Source organism: Salminus brasiliensis, chromosome 5, assembly GCF_030463535.1.
Source record: "Salminus brasiliensis chromosome 5, fSalBra1.hap2, whole genome shotgun sequence".
In the NCBI taxonomy this organism is placed as follows: domain Eukaryota; kingdom Metazoa; phylum Chordata; class Actinopteri; order Characiformes; family Bryconidae; genus Salminus; species Salminus brasiliensis.
Genome location: NC_132882.1, coordinates 27,993,256 through 28,011,795, shown reverse-complemented (window position 1 = coordinate 28,011,795; position 18,540 = coordinate 27,993,256). Strand labels below are relative to the sequence as shown.

At 42.8% G+C, this 18,540-nt stretch overlaps 1 protein-coding gene across 6 annotated transcripts in view; it reads left to right on the top strand.

The window, feature by feature from the left end:
* Positions 1-18,540, top strand: part of adgrb1a (adhesion G protein-coupled receptor B1a) — a 138,260-nt gene that overhangs the window by 24,522 nt on the left and 95,198 nt on the right. For all 6 annotated transcript variants that reach the window (XM_072680061.1, XM_072680058.1, XM_072680060.1 and 3 more), the window contains exon 2: positions 10,297-11,185. In XM_072680061.1, coding sequence (XP_072536162.1) covers positions 10,459-11,185 — 727 coding nt within the window. In that variant the 5' untranslated portion in view covers positions 10,297-10,458. The remainder of the gene's footprint in view (positions 1-10,296; positions 11,186-18,540) is intronic.

The following is an 18,540-nucleotide window of genomic DNA, read 5'->3' as shown; positions in this document are numbered from 1 at the left end:
GTACATATCCCCTTATACAGGGCAAATGTGGCCTTGTGTCACTTTCTTTAATGTTGTGGTCACTCTATAACCCAAGTCATTACATTTAAAGCTGAAAGACGTTTGGTGTTAAACATGGTGGAGGACCATTTCGGACCCCTAAGACAAGACAAGGGTTAAGAGTGTTGACCTGCATGTGCAGAAGAGCCTGATTCATATATTTAACGAGACAGGTCTGAATGCTTTTGTATACACAAACGTATTTGGGACACCTGCTCATTCATTGTTTCTTCCCAAATCAAGGATATTAAAACTATTGGAGTAACTGCCCTACTGTCCAGGGAAGACTGTGTCCTAGATGTTGAAGAGCACAGAGATCTTATTTTTATCTTCCTCTCATACAAATATCGCTGAGTGTTTGATAAAACACATTGGAAGCTGCATTTAAAAAATTCAAGGATACACCAGGTGAGTGTGTGTGGCTGTATATATAAATGGACACACCTAAACAATGCATCAAATAAACCTAAAACTACAGGTAATCTATACTGATATGTTGTTTTCATATCTTGTAAATTACAATATGTAGCAATTCAATCACAATATTGACTTTCATCCATATCTTGAAGCGTTAACAGCATCTATAAAGCTGGAGAGGTAAGACGACAAACTCTCACTACAGCCTTGATGACTTGAAGTCAGTAACAGGCCACAGATAGAAAGCCACACACACATGCTGTGTTACCCTTCTACATATGCATGTAAAGGCCAGCACACTGGAAAACAACAGGGGAGACAAGCCTCAAGCCATCATGTAAATTACCAAACGCTATAAGATAAACAGAGCGTCCCATAAAGGAGACTGAGATGGCAGTGATCCATTGCAGAATTTTCCCCGGCTCTAGCAGGATTTTAACCAGAAATACACAATCTGTCCAAAAGTTTCTAGACACCTAAACATCCAACCTTTCTTCTCAGATCAAGGGTTTTAATTTTGCTGCAGTAACAGTCTCTACTCTTTTAGGGGAGCTTTACACTACATGTTGGAACATTTCTGTACAGATTTGATTGATGGAAGCAGCATCATCCCAGAGAACACAGTTCCACTGATCCACAGCTCAATGCTGGGAGGGTTTATACACCTCAAGCCCACACCTGGCCTTGTAACCTTGTTGTTAATAGTTCCTGTGTTTGTTGGCTGATTATAGAAAGTTTTCCAAGTCTAAGCCATGGTCTTTATATGTCTGTTCTGTTTTGAGTAGGGTGTAGAACATATTAGAGGTGCCCTTCGAGTCCTTAGTTGTTTATCCTGGACTTAGAACCATAGGCACCAGCTGCTTGGCAATCCCATGACACAAAGCTGATAGCAATTAAGGCCTCCAGACACTCAATCACCTTGTTTGTTGATTACACTCTCCTCTTACTCGCCGATGCCTCTCCTTCTCCTACATGTGACAGCTATTTCCAAAATATAGCTGATTCTAGCCTGAATGCTAGCACATCAGCCACATTCTCATTGGACATTCCTATCATCTTCATGCAAAGGTTGGGTTACCCGGGCATTAGTATTATCATGATTGAACTGGATCGCTGTTTTTTGGCGCGATGCACAGCATGGATCGCCTACTATCTTATCTTAATTGTTTGTTTTCCATTATTTTGGTTGCACTCTAACACATTTTGTAAATGTCCCTAAGGAATAACTCAAGCTCCGCATGTCCAGATAAATGATGAATCTCTGACCCCTGGAGAAAAATTGAAGCAGCATTAGTTAAACTCATGTGGCTTCAGGAAATCCTCTTACTCAATAAATCTAAACCGAGTGGAAGGAATTAATTAAATTCAGCATTATTGTGAATGAGTCTGTTAGAGTATCAGGATAGTACAACAAAAATATCTGCGTTAGGATTTTACACTATTTAAAATGAAGGTTCCTGAGTGGCCATGCTTTAGATATACGGTTCTTAGAGACACTTGTAATTTTTATAGCACCTAAATGTTATGTGGACCCCAAGAAATGATGATGTCCATTCATTTATGAGTTGTAGCATGTTGGTGGGTGACAACACCAACCTCCTAGTGAAAGAAAATGGCCTCACTTCCTGCATTCCAGACAAGCACACAATGCTACACCAAGCTACACCAATAGGAGTTCTTGGGCAAGACTCCTAACACTACATTACCCTGCCTGAAAGTTGCTCTGGTTAGGAGTGTCAGCCAAATGCCATAAATGTAAATGTGTGTGTTCTTAACCCCAAAACTGTTACATAACAGTCTTGGCTCACTTTTTTTTTAGGTCCCTAGAATTTACTCACACCCAGCCCACTAATAAAAGTCTTTATAGCTAAATAAAAGGGTTTTAATGGGCTTGGAAAAATCCCAACCTAAATAACATGCTTAATATTTGCCACCGCATATCCACATAGAACAGCATAGCATAGCATAGCATTATACCAAGAACATTGTAATTATTATTTTGTTTATTATTATAACTCAAGTTTTACCTAATTTCTTGCACAGTGCTTTCTCCTATGATGTGTGTTTAGCTCCAGTTTGGCAGTCAGCTGAGGTAGTCCAGTTTGTTATCAAAGGAGCAGGTGTTGGAGAGAAAAGATGGGAAAAAACAATCAGCTTGGATTAGCTCTTAGCCCAACATGGTTAACCGCTGCCTTCTCCGGCTTTCACTTCGTCATGCACTGCCTTTGAGCTTAACATCTTGCGGACACTGGCACAGAAGAAGCTGTGGTCATGGTCTGGTTCACACAGTAACACATATTCCTGTAACTAGCAGAAGCTGGTGGTGATGTGCTGCTCTCCAGTGTTACAAGTATCAACAACACCATAGTTACGTTTACATTTAAATTTTATGGCATTTAGCAGACGCTCTTATCCAGAGCGACTTACAAGGTTACTTGTATTACAGAGGTGGGTCAGTGTAGTGTTAGGAGTCTTGCCCAAGGACTGGTGTAGCGCAGCATAGTCACCCAGACCGGGAATCGAACCCCAGTCTCCCACATGGTGTGGTAGCTCAGTGGCAGGTAGTGGTGTTATCTGTTGCGCCACACCAACCACTAGTCCCCCGTGTTCTGGAGAAATGATGGGACAATCCGCAGAATAGACCAAGTAAACTGGGAATATATACATACAGTCCTATCAGAACATCATGACCACTTCTGCTTTGGAATGAACTCGGCCCATTAGATCAGCTCCACTGACCATATAGGAACACTATGTAGTTCCACAGAGCGGGTATTATTTGGGTGGTGGGTCATTCTCAGCACTGCGGTGACACTGATATGGTGGTGGTGTGTTAGTGGTGTGTGTTGCGCTGGTATAAATGGATCAGACACAGCAGTGCTGCTGGAGTGTTTAAACACTTTGTCCTCTCACTCTCCACTCTATGAGAGACCTCTACCTAGTTGGTCCACCAGTACTTACTTGCTGCCCACAGGATGCTATTGGCTGGTTACGCCCACCACGCTAATACTACCTGCTCTGTGGTGCTCCTGTGGGGTCCTGTCCATTGAAGAATAGGGTGAAAGGAGCCTAACACAGTATGCAGAGAATCAGATGGAGTACAGTCTCTGAACTACAAAGTGCATGTGGGTAAAGTCTATGTGGGAAGTGGAGCTGATAAAATGGGCCGCATTCATTCCAAATGAATGAATTCCAGTGGTCATAATGTTCTGATATAACTGTTAATCAGAAGCGGCTGCACTACACAGCACTTGAGTTCTACTGTGTTTTAAAGAAAAATTAAAAACCAAAAATAAAACCAAAAATTCTTTGCAAACGTGTGTAAAAAGCAGGTAAAGCTGAAATGCTGTTCTTCAAACCCTTCAAACCCTTCATTTTACGACCTAAATGACAACCTTTAGAACCACCATTAGACTCACCATTAGAGTCAGTTATGAATCTTATTCTTGAGAGGTCAAAAGTAGCCACTTGGAGTTCGTGACTCTTTGAAAATGAAAGCTCAGGAATCTCTGACATGCGGCGGCGTTTAGAAGTGTATCGTAATGCGTTTTGCCTGGGAGGGAGATGAGTAGTCTCTAAGTTGATGAAAAAGGCCTGGCATTTAGCACAGTAAACACATTCATCACCAGAGACAGATAATTATCTCTTTAATTCCACAGCCGCGTGAGGCCTCCCGCGCAGGTTGTCATAGACATTAGAGTGTGGATGGAGGAGAATGCGAATTGTCTTGAAAGAGGCCGTGCGGCTTGTTGCTTTCTGCTCGTTCAAATAACCTTGTTCTCCCAAAGTTGTCATTGGAGCTCTTTAATTTAGAGAGGGGAAAATGAATGGAACGAACTACAGAAAGCAGGATGATGAATGAGACTCAGCATCGAGAAGAAACAGCCAGCAGTTGTGCCCCTTAGGTTCTTCCTAAATTCTTTCTGTAGTCTTTCTCTCCCTCTCACCCAATACCTCTTTCTCTCTCTCTCTCTCAATCACATTCTATCCCTTTTCCTTTTTTTTCTCCTTATAACACTCTGCCTTTTTCATTTTTTTTCTCTCTGGCCTTCAGAGCACTGCGGCTGGGCAAGCACCTCTTATATGCAGCACAATTATTTCTCCTTTCAGCTCCACTGGCCTAATGAAGGTGACAAGCAAGATCATCATAACATGTCTGCCTGTGATCAGATGAGAAACATATCAAATAAAAGGGAGAAGCAGTTCAATTCCTTTAAAATCTAAAGTGTTTAAGAATGCACTTCATTACGGTCATAATTTACCTAGCATAGAACCTTGTGGGACTCCACAGTATCTGATAAAGAAAATGGCTATACAATATGTTCAGTGACATATTTTGGAGCGTTTCCTGTAAATACTTTTGCATACTTTCACCCTCATAAACATCGCACACACAGAGTCATGGTTGTGAAGGCACAGGCAGGTGAAGAGCACTAACCTCTCTACAGTCGCTGAACTACTGCTAAAGAGCGCATAAAGAGCTGTGGTGACTAAGAAAATGTGACTTCAGATGTGCATGACTCAATCTGCCATTTCCTGCACCACAGTGTCACAGCTTCAGCTTTGTACAGTTGTGTGTGTGTGTGTGTGTGTGTGTGTGTAATTACGTTCTGATAGAAGAGAGGTCATCAATTCATTACTCAAAGACCTTCAACCAGTCTTTCTGCATTTCTGTTCTGCTCAAGCTGAAGCCTGGAGTATGCATATATCGGTGGTCCATTTCATTAGCAGACGGAATAAATCAAACGTGTGGGCTGACTCTTGGTGTCCTCGAGAATTGTGCTCAAGAACCCTAGGATAGAATAATGAGTCACTTAACATGTAAAGTGCCTTTCTCTGATCATATTAATGGCTTTAATGTTAAACAATTCAATAGTTTACATGAGGCGCATTTTCCCACACCCTGATGTGGCCCATTAATCGGGCAGTAAAAGAGCTTTCAGAACTTTGTGCCACTCTAACAGTTTGACACCATCCAGGCAGAAGTGCCATGAAATATGTGAATAGTTACTCTGTCTGCCGTCGCTGAACCACTTCTGATCAATAAACATCCCAGATTACCAAGAGCCATACATGAGGTAATACTGAGAGTATAGTGGAGTGCAATTATAGATGCTGTTAATAATGAGTAGGCATATATATCTGTAGAGTGTAGTTATGGTTGTTGTGGGTAGTGCTGTAGATATCTGTGAAGTGCAGTTATGGGTGTTGTGGGTAGTGCTGTAGTTATTTGTATGTTTGTTATTGTGGGTACTATTGTAGTTATCTGTAAAGTGTAGTTAAGTCAAGTCAAATTTATTTGTATAGCGCTTTTTACAACTGTCACAAAGCAGCTTTACATAATCAGTTTTCTGGAATTAGTAAAAGACAGAAAAAAAGAAAAATAAATAACATAAAAAGACATGACAAATCTAAGACCCCCAGTGAGCAAGCCAACGCCTCTCCCTCAGAGCTGGAGGAAGAAACCTTGGGAGGAACCAAGACCCATCCTCCTCTGGCCTGGTAGGTGGCAGCTGGTCTGACACAGGTAGAGGGGACATCAGCGGGAGAAGGTAAAGAGACAGAGTTCGTTCTGAATGGATTTATAAAGAGCAGAGAATGTTGAGCAGCATCAGAGTGTGTCTGACTCCGGCAGGTCTGACTATAATAGCCTAATTAAAAAGAGAGAGCCAGAAGGTAACACAGACACGGGAGCACCCTGAAACGCTAGCGTCCATCTGCTTCACCGTCCACAAACCTGTGCGAGACGACAGGTCTAGCATCTTGGTGTGCTACAATTCCCTGTGTCCGTGAACCCTCTGACTTACAACCTTTATCCAAGGGGAAACATTACTTACCAAAAGCTAAACTAAAAAGATGAGTTTGCGACTGTGTCTGAGTCCCAAACATTATCTGGAAGGTTATATCCAGAGTTGGGGAGGGCTTTATAAGAAAAGGCTCTTCCCCCTCCTGAGATTTTTTGGATTTTGGGAACTATTGAGAAGCCAGCACCCTGAGATCTAAGTAGTCTTGAGTGTTCATAATATGTAACTAAGGAGCGAGGTCATGTAGGGCTTTGTATGTTAATAGAAGAATTTTGAAATGTAGTCATGGGTGTTGAGGGTTATGTTGTAGCTTTCAGTACAGTGCAGTTATAGGTGTTGTGAGTTGTGCTGTTATTTGTATTTTTGTTATTGTGGGTACTACTGTGATTATCTGTAAAATGTAGTCTTAGTTTTGGGTGGTTCTGTAGTTATTTGTAGGTTGTATTTCTGGTTGTAACTGGGGGTAGTACTCTGTAGAGTATATGGTTGTTGTGGGTAGTGCTGCCGTTATTTGTATGGTTGTTATTGTAGGCAGTACTGTGGGTAATGCTGTAGTTATTTGTAAAGTGTAGTAATAGTTTCTACAATAAAGCAAAGGAACTGGCGATCTATAGAAATGCTGCATAAAACCTTTAAATTGCTCTGCTGTACAGTGCATGATCATAGTGCATGTTTGAGATAGCAGTTTCCACAGGGTGAGAGAGACTACATAAGAAGATACCAAGGCTCATATCAAAGGCAGTGAAATGTCTGTGTTGACACAATTGTCTGAGGGTGAAAGGGTTTAAATCTTGCCTTGTGAATGCCTAGAGCTACACAGAACGCTAACCCGTGCCCAAGCTTAAAATTGTGGCTGCAGCTTGTTATAAAGTCTCTATTTATTAAACTGTTCTATGTGTGTAAAGCTTGAGGTGGTTTTCTTTCTTCACCCACTCATTTACCCAGGAGCCTCCGCACTGAACACACAACACAGCTCAGGCACGACCAGGCAGATGTGTGGCAGCGTCCGTGTGTGTGTGTGTGTGTGTGTGTGTGGAGGAGGAAGAGGAGTGTTCTAAGTCATGCTGTAGTGCCAGCAGTGCTGATGTGTTTTATATTCTGCACTTTATTAAAGCTCCTTGGGAAACATGGCCTCTAATGAAACAAAGCAAGCCAAACAGCAATGCCACATTCACCAACACCATGCCTCTCCCCATCCCGCTCAAGAACACCCCCCCACACACACACACCAACATGCTGGCTCTCTGCTGCTGGAAATCAGTTGGGTTCTTGCAGGAAGCAGATCATACAGTGCAGTGACTCCTGCAGTGAAACAGGGCTCACGGATGGCTGGGTTCAGTGCTGCTCGGCTGAGGCCCAGGCTAGCTCCATATTCCTCCTGGCTCACGCTTTGTGTTTTTGAAGACCTCCCTTCTTCACCCTTCTTCAGCACTTCTCCAAACCAAACATGTGTCAAGAAGTCATTTGATGGAATGAAAATGGTGCCATGGAAGAACCACTTTTGGTTCCGTAAGGAACATACTCAGACATCCTTCCTAAAAATGGTACTTTATGGAACCACACATGGTTCTTCTAACTCTATTAAGTTGTTACTTTACTATATTTGAACACTTAACTATATTTAAAAAATAACTATTAAATAAAAAACATGACATTTTCTTGAATATACTGTTCAATATTCTCCAGCAAACAAGCATTTAAACAGTGTTGTCTGACTCACAGTTTTAAAAAATGACTGACCCTAGCAATTGCAAGTGCAATTATTTGAAACAAATCAAGATGGCCTCTAAAAATGACCAAATTAAAGTTCAGGATATCGTAGACTTTATAGCATCAGAAATACCTGCTGGATATCAACATGAGCTTTCAAAGATAGCCTGTTACAGTCATAAACTTATGCCAGACACAAAGTATCCTTGCAAAGCCATGAGTAATACTGTATAAATACATTTCTCTGGTCTATGCCATGGACTGTGCTCATACTATGTTTGATTTAAGTTTTGATAAAATATACATTTATATTGTAGTCATTTATTCTTAAATTAGACACACAGTCCTCACTTCAAGCACAATATAGTTTGCAAATCAACCCAATTTAAATAAGATATTGGTTATTTAGTCACTCATTATAGTTGTTAATTATCTAAAAAAAAGAATTCATTATTAAGTAACAAGTAATTACATATAGATATAGATATATAGATTTTTTCTTGCCACGGTCACCTCTGGCTTGCTCAAAAGAGGCCCATACCCAGACCTCTGTAAAGCTACTTTGTGACATTTGTGTTGAAAAGTGCTTTATAGATACATCTGAATTAAACTAGTGTATTAATATTAAGTATGTGACTCTGATTGGGGTAAAAATGCTCAAATGTCATTTACCAAGTCGTTTACAACCCAGTTATTTGGCTTTCTAATGAAACACAGAATTCTGTTTTGCCGGTTAGCTTATAGCCTTGCCACCACTCTCTTCCCCAGGTTTCCTTCTCATGTAAGTTCAGCTCCAGTTTGGTAGTCAGCTGAGGTAGTCCAGTTTGTTTATGAATGAGTGGAAGCTGGAGAGAAGGCTAGCGTTCGCTTTCAGCCTAGCATATATCTTTGGTTGCTCTCAATGGCTTTTGCTTTGGCATGCGCTAAATTTGAGCTTCCCTTCTGCAGACACTGGCACAGGACAAGCTGTGGGCAGGAGGCCTGGTTTGTATAGCAACCCATATTCCCATAATTAGCAGATTCTGGTTATTGCTTTCTAGTGTCAACAACACCATAATCTCTTGTCTATTTTTATTGTTGTTGTTTTTTAATGATTTCTCTTGTCTCCCATTTTATTATTTAGCAGCTTTTTGTGGGAGGGTAAAAATAACGGGTCAAGACTGTTACATAACAGTTTTGGGGTTTTGGAATTGGCCCATTTAGACAGTTTCTGAGTTGCCCCTTTCCGGGGACCCTTAAACAGCAGTCAAAACACGGACACTGCTGATATTAAAGTGGTGTTTATGTGATACTTAAGTGGGCTGTAAACAGAACACAGTGGGGTTCATCCTTAACAAAGCATTGGCATTTGTTTGGCTGATCACATCGATCGGGAATTAGGAAATCCTTCAAAATATACACACTCATGCATATATATTTTAGGTTTCACCTCATTACACCCCCTAGCTGACTACCAAGCAATCCCACTTGTCAAGCGGTTTCTAACATACACTGATAAATGCAATCATGTGACAAAGAACACATCACTCTGTGTGAGTCGTCTCATCTCCCTTTATCCTTCCCCACAATGCTCTTTTCTAAACGTCGTCAAAGCCGCATAATGCAGATCCTTCTCTTCTCTCTGCTTATCGCCGTTCCAGTCATCTCTGCACACACTGAGCGAGTGAGGAGGGAGAGTAAAGCTTTTAGATAAGGCTGATTAATCCGGAATGGAAGCCCACATGGTGTCCGATGGCAATGGCTCCTCCTCGGGTGCTTGCTGTCTGGCCCCCACTCTCTGAACGCTCAGTGCTAGAATGGCCAGCGATATGTTCGTCTACATCGCTTTGTCGGCAGCCATCACAGTCAGTATGTGCTGTTAGAGTTATTAAATTGTCAGTGGAAGGGGCGGCACACGGGCGTGGAGAGCCAGTACATTTGCTTTTAGCTTAATGATTCACTAAGATTGAGGCTATTGATCATTTTGCCAAGCAGCAAATTCACCGGAGTAATGAATGACTGCAGGTGTTCACATTTTTGTAATTAATTGCCCTATAATTGGATGAATTATCAGGCACATGGATGAAATACGAGAGAGAGAGGGTGAAATTTTGTAGAGAGTGGCTGCCTGACAGGAAACAAGTTGTTGTTTTTTTTTGTTGAGAGATGCTGTAAATTTCCACTGCTAGCCCATGCACTAGTATTTGTTCATACCAGAGTCATCCTTACTTTATTATGACCTGTAATGCATGTCACTGTCTACGTCCATCTTTCTTTGTCCAGTCCAGTTTTCTGCAGCTCTCTTGCCTGACTCATGTGGTCTCTCTTATTCTCTCTGATCCCACAGATCCATCTGAAGGCCTGAGGTGTCATGGACATTCGTCTGGATCAATGACTCAAAGCCATCTCTCATCCTGAGCCAGAAGTTCTCAAAAGGCCCAGGAAACGGCTGACCTTGAACCCAAAAACTAACATAGCACGCCCTTCTTTTTGTTCGGAATAAGGCCTTATGACCATGATATCCAGCATCTTAAGGACCTACCCATCTTCACTCCGGCTCCTCTTTCCTCTCCTGTTGCTGCTGCGGATGGGAGGGCTCAGCGCTGCCCCTTCCGGCCCGGAGTCGGACACGTGCTCTACATTAGTCCAGAACCGCTTCTTTGGCTTCTTCTTCTCCTCCTTCGTCTTTCCCAGCACGCCCTGCTCATGGACCTTGCAGAACCCGGACCCGAGGCGCTACACTATTTTCATCAAAGCCACCAAACCTACAGAGGGCTGTGTGCCCCGACAGCACCGCACCTTCCAGTACGACTCCTTCCTGGAGACCACCCGCACCTACCTGGGCATGGAAAGCTTCGACGAGGTGGTCAAGCTGTGTGACGCCTCCACTCACATGGCCTTCCTTGAAGCAGGGAAGCAGTTTCTGCAGATCCGCAAGGGGCCGCCCAGGATAGGTTCAGGTCGCGGGGAGGGGAACGGGGAGTTTAAAGTGGAGTACTTGGTGGTGGGCAAGCGAAACCCAAGCATGGCTGCTTGCCAGATGCTGTGCCAGTGGCTGGAGGACTGCCTGACCTACAGCACGCCCAGCCGGCCTTGCGGCATCATGCAGACTCCCTGCCAGTGCTGGGACACTCCTTCTCCTGAAAAAGAGGCAAATGGATGCTACAGAGATGGAGTCTACCTAGAGAATTGCCTACCCGCTGTGAAAGGGACAACCTCTGACACGGACACCAACGGTGAGTTGTCAGTTTTTAATAGCTAGGCTGCTTCCTCCTTAACATGGCACTGTGGTCATTAAAGTGTAACTGCACACATCACCTGTCCTGCCCACCTCTGTTTGCCTTTTGAAAGATCATACAGCAAGAGGTTGAAGTTTAAAGCAAGATTACAGCAAATGGCACTAACCCAATTTAAGTGTAAGGCCAGGTTCTCCTACCCAAAACCTACCTTGAATGGGACAGGGTTGTCCCAATGTCCCATTCAAGGGAAAAACACCAGTCAGACAAAAGGTTAAATTTGTAAGTGGATTAAACCTATTGTTTTAAATGATTTGCCACATGATTTTGCCCCATCAGAAGTATCTTGTGCTAGGCTTAGCAAACAAAACACAGCCTACTGTGTTGAAATTCCTTTGAGAGACAGCTCATCAGTCATTTTGAACGCATGTCTTCCAAATATTTGCTGTTTTAGAGAGACCTGGTTTGTGACTAAAGAACTAAATACACTAAAGAACATTTTGTACCAGAAAATTTGCCTTTTCTTCATTTTCTGTATGAATTTGGTCTTTTGGTGACTCTAACGTTCCATTTCGAAACTCCAACATGCAGTGAGAGCTAGCCAGGCTGAAGGACAGCCTATACATGCTGGGGTTAGTTTTTGACACAATTTGTCTTACAAATACTCTCCCAAACTAACCAATGAGTCCATGTTAAAACTCCATTTGTAGTCATTATGCTACCTATATAGCAGTGTGTTAATCATATTAATTTTTAAAAGTATATTTTAAATGAATTTACATTGGGAAGCTTGTTTGGTTCTGATAACAAAGAATTATATTGACCTAGTTTGTGCTTGCTCTCTATCTGTCTGCCTGTTTGCCTGTCTGTATCTCTGCCTATAGGGGCATTTGAAATATTTGAAATAGTCTCTGGCCTCTTTTCCAATGCAGGGCCAATTGGTTCCTGAGGCCATGCTGTACTGTTCCACACAGATACAGACCCTTTGGGTCAGTTACGGTTTCTTTTTCCATTTGCTGTGTTGATAAATCAGGATCAGGAAGGCTACAGCATCTCGTAACAGTTTTGTTCTTTAGTCTTGCACTACAACTGCAAGGCTAATGAAGCTAGCTGTTGCTTGAAGCCATAATTCATCTGGAATCTGGAATCCACTTAAAGAAGTCTGCTTGAAACTAACTCAGTTATGTTTGACATGAGTGTGTGACGACCTCAGTATGCAGTTAGCACTAGGCTAATGGATAGCTTTAGTCGTGGTTCTGGCATAAAAGATGACACAGTCACAAAATCATGAACATAGTCCAGCACATCTGTTACACATCAGCTTTCAATACAGTAGCCCTGCAATTCATTCCTAATTGTCTGCCCACGAAGGTAATATTAGCTTCCACTAAGCGAGCCGAGCCGTGGTAATGGCGGGGTAGCGATGTTGGACAAGCCCGGCGACGGGCAATGCTAATGCCGCGGTAGCACTGTTGGACAGTTCAACTATTCTAGCACTATTAGATATCCTCTCTGCTATTTTCTGTACTGCAAATATAAAGAAGACGCAAATATGGAGCAAATGAACGGATCCCTACACCATTAGGCCTCCCAAAGAAAGGCTTCTGGGGTCACAAGACAACTGGGCCCAGTCGGCCTCTGTTATGGGCTGAATTGTTCGCAAACTGTTTTAATTATCATATAAATGTTTAAATCAGACTTATGACATTTGTGTCTAAATGTAAAGAGCATTTCTGATACAGAATTGACCAGAATCCACTTTGGAGAAACCTTGTATCCCCTAAAAATGCAACTTTACAGGAGAAGGAAAAAACTTGTTATACTTATAAATGTATATAGGAAATATACAGTGCATCCGGAAAGTATTCACAGCGCTTCACTTTTTCCACATTTTGTTAGGTTACAGCCTTATTCCAAATTGTATTAAATTAATCTCTTTCCTCAAAATTCTACACAAAATACCCCATTATGACCATGTGGAAAAAGTTTTCTTGAGAGTTCTGAAAATGTATTAAAATTAAAAAACTAAGAAATCACATTTACGTAAGTATTCACAGCCTTCGCCATGAAGCTCAAAATTGAGCTCAGGTGCATCCTGTTTCCACTGATCATCCTTGAGATGTTTCTACAGCTTAAATGGAGTCCCCCTGTGGTAAATCCAGTTGATTGGACATGATTTGGAAAGGCACACACCTGTCTATATAAGGTCCCACAGTTGACTGCATGTCAGAGCGCAAACACCAAGCATGAAGTCAAAGGAATTGTCTGTAGACCTCTGAGACAAAATAGTCTCGAGGCACAAATCTGGGGAAGGATACAGAAAAATTTCTGCTGCTGCTTTGAAGGTCCCAATGAGCACAGTGGCCTCCATCATCCGTAAATGGAAGAAGTTTGGAACCACCAGGACTCTTCCTAGAGCTGGCCGGCCATCTAAATTGAGCGATCGGGGGAGAAGGGCCTTGGTCAGGGAGGTGACCAAGAACCCGATGGTCACTCTGTCAGAGCTCCAGCGTTCCTCCGTGGAGAGAGGAGAACCTTGCAGAAGGACAACCATCTCTGCAGCAATCCACCAATCAGGCCTGTATGGCAGAGTGGCCAGGCGAAAGCCACTCCTTAGTAAAAGGCACAAGGCAGCCCGTCTGGAATTTGCCAAAAGGCACCTGAAGGACTCTCAGACCATGAGAAACAAAATTCTCTGGTCTGATGAGACAAAGATTGAACTCTTTGGTGTGAATGCCAGGCGTCATGTTTGGAGGAAACCAGGCACTGCTTATCACGAGGCCAATACCATCCCTACAGTCAAGCATGGTGGTGGCAGCATCATGCTATGGGGATGTTTTTCAGCAGCAGGAACTGCCAGACTAGTCAGGATAGAGCGAAAGATGAATGCAGCAATGTACAGAGACATCCTGGATGAAAACCTACTCCATAGCGCTCTTGACCTCAGACTGGGGCGACGGTTCATTTTTCAGCAGGACAACGATCCGAAGCACACAGCCAAGATCTCAAAGGAGTGGCTTCAGGACCACTCTGTGAATGTCCTGGAGTGGCCCAGCCAGAGCCCAGACTTGAATCCGATTGAACATCTCTGGAGAGATCTGAAAATGGCTGTGCACAGACGTCTCCCATCCAACCTGATGGAGCTTCAGAGGTACTGCAAAGAAGAATGGGCAAAACTGCCTAAAGAGAGGTGTGCCAAGCTTAGAGGTGTGGCATCATATTCAAAAAGACTTGAGGCTGTAGTTGCTGCCAAGGGTGGTTCTACAAAGTATTAAGCAAAGGCTGTGAATACTTATGTAAATATGATTTCTTTGTTTTTTAATTTTAATAAATTTTCAGAACTCTCAAGAAAACTTTTTTCACATGGTCATAATGGGGTATTTTGTGTAGAATTTTGAGGAAAGAGATTAATTTAATACAATTTGGAATAAGGCTGTAACCTAACAAAATGTGGAAAAAGTGAAGCGCTGTGAATACTTTCCGGATGCACTGTATATATAAATGTATTTTTTTTACTTTGCGAAAAGTGTCCACTTTAGTCTAAAAAGAAAATAGACCATTAATCGTGGAAAGAGCAGAGACATAAGTGCTCAGGGTGCTCCAATAAGTGCTCTGGGACACAGTGAGAAGGAGTCAGATAGATAGAGGGGAGGGGAGATGAGAAATAAAGGTTTTAGATTTCCGCTGATGTGTCCTGACTGGGTGACCTTGGCTGCTTGGCGCCGGGTGCTGCCTGTGGAGGCTCAGCAGTGGGATATCAGGTGCACTTGTGGGAAGGATCTCTGTGGCGGGCAGCCGCAGCCACTGATACGGGATAGGGATGTGGTTGTGCTGGGGGATTTGAGGATGGGAAGGCAAGGCTGGTCACTGTATCCGCCACTATGCTCTGATTTCTCCTAAGAGAGTGGACGCCGGCTGGAAACTCAATCTTTTAGTTGATGGTTCTGCCAAATCCTTAGAGGATTGCTGCCCTCTGTGACCTCCTGAAGCAGCCTCACTCTTCTTTTTCCTCCTCTGTTCATGTTGCTAGTATAACCATTTAACCCTCAATGACAGCTCCAGACTTCCATTCTTTGCTCCTTTAACCTTTAGAGGTCGAGTTATTACTTTTGTTTTGCTATACTATTCAAATATAACCTACACTGTATGGACAAAAGTATTGGGACACCGGCTCATTGCATTCAGTGATAAGAGCATCATTCCAGAAAACACAGATCCACTGCTCCGCTGCTCCACAGCTCAATGTTGGGGAGCTTTCTACCCCTATAATGCACACCAGGCACTAGGCATGGTGCCAATGGGGTCATGTTCATCTGCTCGGGAGTACTATTTTATTCTATTCTTCTGACAGTATTCTTTAACAGGGACTAGACAAGCTGGGTGTGTGCATTTGCACATCTGTGTCAGCAATGGGAGCACGTGAAGTAGCTGAATGCATTTATTAGAAGGGATGTCCACAAACATTTGGACATAATATGTGTATATTGTCGCTTTTGCACACAAACCCTGTATCTCCAGAAAGGCAACTTAACAGGAGATGTACAAAGATTTTATTCCAGGTCATTTTGGAGCATTTCTATTGGTCTGTGCATCATTTATGATTTTTCCCATCTGTTCAGTGTAAAGCAGTGCCATAAATATGGCACAAAACCAGACTGCAAGAATGATCAGTAGCATTTTATCAAATGTATTTTTTTATTAATAAATAATATCCTCATCTGCTCATGAACACAAATCTGTTTTTATTGCCATTTTATTTATGGTTTGGAATTTGTAAACTAAACATAAAAACTAAAGACTACTTGTCTGCTTTTAATAGGATAAATCTGAGCTGATAATAAATAAAAACAGGTAAACTAAAATCAGTGCAATTCAATTGATTTATTAAGTGTTAAATTCTGACACTTCTTTGTTAGTGCTATTTCATTTTTGGTCAGCCTACTAATTGTTTTAGTGACCAAATTGTGGTGCATCCCTTGTATACAGTAGAGGTTGAGGTTTAAACACAACACACAATGAACCACATAACCAAAATTTCCTTCCTTCCTTTTTTTTTTAGATTGCCAATTACCCAACCCACTTGTTAGCATTCTCCCCCCATCACATGTTATGCTCCCTGGGAGGGAGGACACTGGGAGGGTGAGGACTGACACATGCCTCCTCTGACACTCTTTATAAACTGCTGCCGATGCAACATGCTTGGCCAGCCAATGTGCTCAGGGGAAAGCGCTGGATACCCAGTTCTGATGCATCGGCTAGCAGACGCCTATACTGACCAGCATAACACTGAAGTGATGTGTGGAGAGAGAGAGACATCTACCCAACTGCAGAGAGCAAGGCCAACTGTGCTCTCTTGGGCTCTGGCTGCTGATGGCAAGCAGCATGAATCAGCATTTAATCCAGTTCTCAAGTGTATTTCTTACACCACTAATATTCCATATAGATACTGAATAACAGGTCTTAGACCATGTGGATAATTGAGATCAAGGGGGGTGGGGGTGGTCAGTAAGTAAGATTTCATTCTTTTATTGTGTGTAAGTGAGATAAATTGGACACGTTTGAAAAAGGAGTAGGTCAAATGAGCCAGAAGGATTGATGGATGAGGGGATGTAATCATAGCGCGAGAATGAGAGATAGAGAGAGAAAGAGAAAGAATGAGAGGGAGGGGCTGATGGGGGAAGAAAGACAGTGAGCGAGAGAAAAAAGAGATTAATTATGGGGAAGGGCGGAAAGCCGCGGAAGTCCAGTTTTTTTGAGAGAGGCAAGGCGGAGAGAAGATGACCGATGACTTTTATGAGATGGGCAGCAAATCAGTACAGTGCAGAAAACCCCCCACAGTCCCTTGGTGCTCATACACGGAAGAATTAATGGACGCCTGTCTGTCTCTCGCCGGCCAAATCAGAGAAACCCCTCCCACAGTGCCCGTGGCAGAATGCTCGGCTGGAGAAAGAGAAAGAGCAGAGAGGAGGGAGTGCATGCGCCCCTCTTCAAAATGCTAAAGGCGTGTCTGTTGTGTGAGTGTGACCCATTGCTCTGAGGCATCATGGAGGACGAGTAGACTCATCCTGTGCTCAGGAGCTCTGAGCACAGGCAGAGTATGGCCTGCTTTGGAAACCCTAAATCGGACAAACGCAGATGGAGGGTAATTTTTTAAGGCCTGACTGACATACACTTTATGTCCAAAGCCTTGTAGACACCCCTTCTAATGAATGTACTGTGCTTTAAGTTGCACCCATTGCTGACACAGATGTGCAAATGCACACATAGCTTGTCTAGTCCCTGTTTGTCAAATGTTTGCCTTTTTTTCTCACAATTTGGTACTTCTAATTAACCTGCCCATTCCTAGCCTGCCCTAGCACTAGAAATGCTCCTCACACTAAGGGTAAGGACTTAACACGTGTCTTCTCTGATACACGCAAAGCCAACCACTCTTTTTGAAATGTTGCAAATGTGGCATTGCCAGGTAGCCTACAATTGCTCTACCGCACTGGCTTACGGATGCCTGTGCCAGCCAACATCGGTTCAAGAGTGGTAAGGGTAGAGCCATCTACTCACCCGGAGAGAGCATGTGGCAAAGTAGCAATGTAGCAAATGTGCAGATTCTTAGCAGTTCTGTGTTTTTCATGGCTACATAACACATGAGAAGTCGTATGTTGGCTGAGCATAGATTCTGTCTGAGTGTGATTTCAATAACAGCTAATAATCCTTCTTTTAAATCTGAGTAATGATACAGGGCCAGCACCCGGGCCTTTATAGACCACTCAAGTGGCGCATATCTGCATTTGCCCAACAGTGGCAGACGCCAACAGCAGAAACGGATTGACCTGAGTCAATCAGTGCGAAATATGAAAGTGAATTAATATAAAAAATCACTTTTACCTGTGTAATACCATTTTGTTTTTATTATTTAGTGTTATTTTAAAAATATGTATTTTTGTATCATGATATATTGGTGCTCTTGGGGGCCCCCTTGTGGCCCTGGGGTCCTAAGCGGCCACACAATTTGAGTATGCCTATAGCTATAACGGCAAAAACTGGGCCCAAGTGCCAGTGTCTACGTGTCATTTGTTTAGGTTTCCTTCCTTCCTTAGGTTAATTCCTCAGACCTGTTTAGATATCTGATGGCATTGGCTGTAGTGACTGTAGTGTGGAAAAACAGAGGGAAATAGGGAGCTGAGGATAGGCCTTTTTCTGTGTGTGTGTGTGTGTGTGTGTGTGCAGTGCATTATTGTCCTTGTGTGAACGTGGCCCTGGCTGATACAGCTAAATTCTGGGTTTGCTCTGTGAAAGGATTTAAAATGACTGAGACTAAGTGGTGAGAATCCTCTGGCCAGTGCTAGCATTAGCATCTGCCT